The sequence below is a fragment of the Lepidothrix coronata genome, unplaced genomic scaffold, assembly GCF_001604755.1.
Source record: "Lepidothrix coronata isolate B3197 unplaced genomic scaffold, Lepidothrix_coronata-1.0 Scaffold1401, whole genome shotgun sequence".
Taxonomy (NCBI): Eukaryota; Metazoa; Chordata; class Aves; order Passeriformes; family Pipridae; genus Lepidothrix; species Lepidothrix coronata.
Window position 1 is genome coordinate 1 of NW_016691581.1, and position 4,572 is coordinate 4,572.

The window sequence follows — 4,572 nt, forward strand, 5'->3', positions numbered from 1 at the left end:
AAAAAAAAAAAAAAAGATGGTTTTATATTTTTGGAGGCGTCGAGGTGCGTGTGGTGGCTGCCAGCAAGTCCTAACCCGGAGCCCAAGGGGAACAAAGAGTAGCCCTGCACTCCAGGCACAAAGCATGGCCTGGAGGATCTTTCTCTCCCCAGCTTCCCAGAAGGGCCGTGGGTGATGCCGCAGTGTTGTACTATGACAGCAATATATTCAAAGTAATTTTTAAATGGGCTGAGGGGATTAATTATAAAGTCCTAGGCCCCCATCACCCCCTCCTTCCTTCTCTGTTGTGGGTAGTGGGTTTTTTTCCTTCCTTGGGTGTAACGGCCAGGTGCAGTGCCACAGTCACAGGGATCCTGTTCCATCCCGACCAGAGTCTCGGTCTTGAAGGCGATGGGGACGGCTCTTTCCGTTGGAAAAATTTAAAAAAAAAAAAAAGGAAAAGAAAAAAAGGAGACGAGGGTTGCCTGGGTATGAAGCTGAGTGAGCCTTTCTTTGCCAGATGCCAAAGGTTCAATCCGAGAGATTATTCTGCCTAAGGGGCTTGATCTGGACCGTCCCAAGCGGACCCGCACCTCCTTCACGGCCGAGCAACTCTACCGCCTGGAGATGGAGTTTCAGCGCTGCCAGTACGTCGTGGGGCGGGAGCGCACCGAGCTCGCCCGCCAGCTCAATCTCTCCGAGACTCAGGTAACCCCAGAGGGACGGGGAGCCCCCGCTGCCTTGTCCTGCCCTGCCCTGCCCTGCCCTCCACCGCGGTACCCCCCTCCTGGCCCGGGCATCCCCCCGGCCCTGCGCGCCCCAAGGACAGGCCGATCCCGCGGCACAGCCCCCGGGGCTGTCGGGCAGGGCCGCGGGGCCGTGGAGAGGCGAAGCTTCCCCAGAGGTGCCCACGCTTGTCCAGTGGCGGGGGGAGGGCCGCAGTTCCCCGGCGAGAAGGAGCCGGGGGGGTTCGTGGCTGAGGCGAGAGACTTACAACTCTGTGAGGCTGGGGAAGGGCAGCTGCTGGCAAAGGGGGTCCCCGTATCCCCGCACACAGCCCCCCGGGGGCTCTCCCCGTGGGCGAGGCGGCGCGGCTCGAGGGATCTGAGCCACGAAGCCAAACCCCTCCCGGGCCGAACGCGGCTACCCCGCACCTCCGGCCCGCAGGGACCCGTCCCGGCCCCGCGGGGCTCGGTGTCCTCCGGGGCTCGGTGTCCTCCGGGGCTCGGTGTCCTCCCGGCTACGCGGGGCCAGCTGCCCCCGGGTGCGGAGATGAGCTGCTGCGGCCAGGGGGAAGAGAGCAGAGGCCGAGAGGGATACAGCCGCTCAAACCCGGAGGGGCAAGCGGGTTCCTTCTCTCGGGGCTGCAGGGTTAGAGACATTCGGTCTGAGCTTTCCTGGGTACGAGAGATCCGGGGACAGGGCTGAAGTTTGGGCCGTATTTTGAGTTCCCTGTATGTCCGAGGGCCAGAACCGCCCCTCCGACCTCCAGGGCAGAAAGGCCGGGGGAGGCCACGCGGGTTAAAATTATGCGAGAGCACTGGGAAGCATCTAAAAAGTCCAAACTTCTGAAAGCCGGTTTCATATTTCCTCAAAACATCATATAACAATAAATTCCCCTGACACGTTAATTAGCTTTTTTCTTTCCTTGATGGGTAGGAATGACAAGTTCAATAGCTCGTAGGTTACAAAATCTGCCACCGGTGGTTTTTGTTGTGTTTTGGTTTTGGTTTGGGGTTTTTTTGAGTGACTTTCAGGATTTCTTTTTAAAGCTGAACATTATTTAAAATGGGTTGGGAGGAGGAGAGAGAGTGTCCAGGTTGGGATACGAGGGAAGAAGCACGTTGCTGCTGTTTACCCCCATGAAAGGGAGAGCCAGAGCTGAGCGGGCAGCAGCGCGGGGGCAGCGTGCGGGGACCCTGCGAGCAGGGTGAGGGGCCGCGGTGTGCCCAGGGCACTGGCTGAGCCGGCTTAGAATAAAGCCCTGGGGAAAGGTCTGAATACGGCTCTCAGAGAACTGCTGGCCGACAGCTAAAATAGGATAAAGTGAGAGAGGTCCGGTTAAAGATGCAGAGCTAAGGGCTCCCGCATCCCCCTTGGCCCGCCTCGGGGCACTCCGAAACCTGGCACAGACAGGCCATGGGGGTTCTGTGCGTGTCGCTTTGTGCGTTTTGGAAGCGGTCCCCGTTCCCAAGTGTCTGTCGGCCCTCCCGCCCTCCCTCCCCCGCATCCCCCCCGCGCCCCGCGGAGCCGCGCCGGGATCCCGGGGCACCTGGCGGGGGGCGCCGCGCCCGCCGCCCCGCTGACCCTGCCTCTCTCCCCGGCCCGCAGGTCAAGGTCTGGTTCCAGAACCGGCGCACCAAGCAGAAGAAGGACCAGGGCAAGGACTCCGAGCTACGGTCGGTGGTGTCCGAGACCGCCGCCACCTGCAGCGTCCTGCGGCTGCTGGAGCAAGGCCGGCTGCTGTCCCCGCCGGGGCTGCCCGGGCTCCTGCCGCCCTGTGCCAGCGGCGCTCTGGGCTCGGCGCTGCGCGGGCCCGGCCTGGCCGCGGCGGGCAGCGGCTCCTCGGCGGCGGCTCCGGGCGGCGGGGGATCCCCGCACCCCCCCGCGGCCACCGGAGCGCCCGGGCCGCCCCCGCCCGCCGCGCTGCACGGGGCGGCCGCGGCGGGGCACGGGCTGTTCGGGCTGCCGGTGCCCGCGCTGCTGGGCTCGGTGGCCGGCCGCCTCTCCTCCGCGCCCCTGGCCGTGGCCGGCTCGCTGGCGGGCAACTTGCAGGAACTGTCGGCCCGCTACCTGAGTTCGTCCGCCTTCGAGCCCTACTCCCGGACCAACAATAAAGAGAGCGCTGAGAAAAAAGCACTGGACTGACTCTAAGTACCTTCTCCCCCCCCTATTTATATTTATAGTCTCTATTTGTGGCGGTATTTATGGGACGGGCGGCCGGCAGCCGCCCCCCCGCGCTCCCCGCCGCCCCCGAGCCCCTGCGCGGCTCCTGCGCGGGCCGGGGCGGAGCGGGGCCCGGAGCCCGCGGGCCGGGAACGGGAACGGGGCGAGGGGCTTTGGGAGCCTCCCCGGGGCCCGGCGGGAGCGGGGCGGCCCCCGCGCCCCCCCTGCCCCGCGGCCCGTCTGTCCGTCTGTCCGTACGGGAGAGGGGTGTCGGCCCGCTCGTTCGTCTGGGGAAGGGCCGCAGAGGGAGAGCGGCCGCGCTCCCTTCGGTCGCTTTAGCGAGGGAGCAGGATTTCGGAGAGAGGAGGATGGAGCTGCCAGGTGATGCCCGTTTTCGGTTTTTTGCTTTTGGGTTTTTTTGAGGGGTGGTTGTTGGGGGTTTTCTGTTCGTTTTTGGTTTTGGGTTTTTTTTAATTGTTGTTGTGTCTCCCAGACTCAGTGATTTCTAAGCACAAAGGTTTTGGGGCCCCACCTGCGGCCCTCGTTTACCCCCACGCTCGCTGCACTACAGTCCCCTGCTGCCGACCGAGCCCTGAACACCAGTCAGGAAAACCTCCAGCAATTTTTGTTTTTCACGGTAAATCTTGAACGTGGGAAGGGCCGGAACGGACTGAAAAATACAGTCACGAAGCGGGGAGACAGAAACCAGTGGCTGCAGAAATTTTGAATAAAATTGTCTCTTCCTTCGAGATAACACAACTGCCCCTTCTCCCTCCCTTTTTTTTCCTTTTTTTTCCCTTTGAATTCCCACGGGCCAGTCCCGCGGACCTTATCTGCAAAACCAAGTCTGCAGATAAATCATGGAACTCGCAACTCTATTTGTATCTAGATCTGTTGCGATGGTAATTCTTATTTTTATTGCTCTATTTGATTTTTCCGAATAATTTCAATGTGCATCTAAACACAAAAAACCCTGTAGCCTTCCTTGCTCCTAAAATAATATACCCTCTCGTATATTGCTCACACTTCATTTGAAACGAACATAAAATATAAAAAGCGTAACTTTTATTGTTATTTTTGTACTTTAAAACACATCTATGTAACAACCTTTTTTTTTCCTTCATAATTCTTACTGCTATTTTCTCCACGAACATATGTATTTCACCTTCTAGTATTCCGGATCGCATATTTCCTGTTCAATTTTGGTACTTGAATTTGCCAGAAAAGGGATGCTGTACTTAGCTAGTTCTTTGGGGAAAAAATTATTTACTTCGGTTTTAAGTTTCTTTTCTTTCTTTGAACTTTAACCCATGGCGTTTACAAACTGTATAAATACGTGCCACCAAACTGTAACCAAAAAAGAAAAAAAAAATATGAAAAGTGGAATGGTTGCTGTAGAATATAGAATTAACTATAGACCAGAACTGGACAGAAGAAGCTGGATGGAAAGAAAATAGTAATTTTATTGTAAATTATTTACGTCTGAAGTTTCTAGGCAACTAGTCGAAAAAATAATGAATGAATCGAGCGCTGAGCCCTTGCTACTAACTTTTGTTCTGAATGTTTTGGATATTTGGATGTTTTGTATTTATGTGGTGAGAGTGAAATATATTATATCTATATGATGACAGAATTAGGTGTATTTTCGTCTTATATTCATGGCACCCAAATTGCCTTCATTTAATATGTGTGCTGCAAAAAAACCCC

General features: G+C 56.9%; 1 protein-coding gene across 1 annotated transcript; it reads left to right on the forward strand.

The window, feature by feature from the left end:
* The first annotated feature begins 16 nt into the window (after nt 1–16).
* On the forward strand, nt 17–2,847 carry VAX1 (ventral anterior homeobox 1). The gene is made up of 3 exons (XM_017840248.1): nt 17–80; nt 500–687; nt 2,311–2,847. The coding sequence occupies exons 1-3, from the start codon at nt 17–19 to the stop codon at nt 2,845–2,847; spliced, it is 789 nt and encodes a 262-aa protein (XP_017695737.1).
* Nucleotides 2,848–4,572: the final 1,725 nt, after the last annotated feature.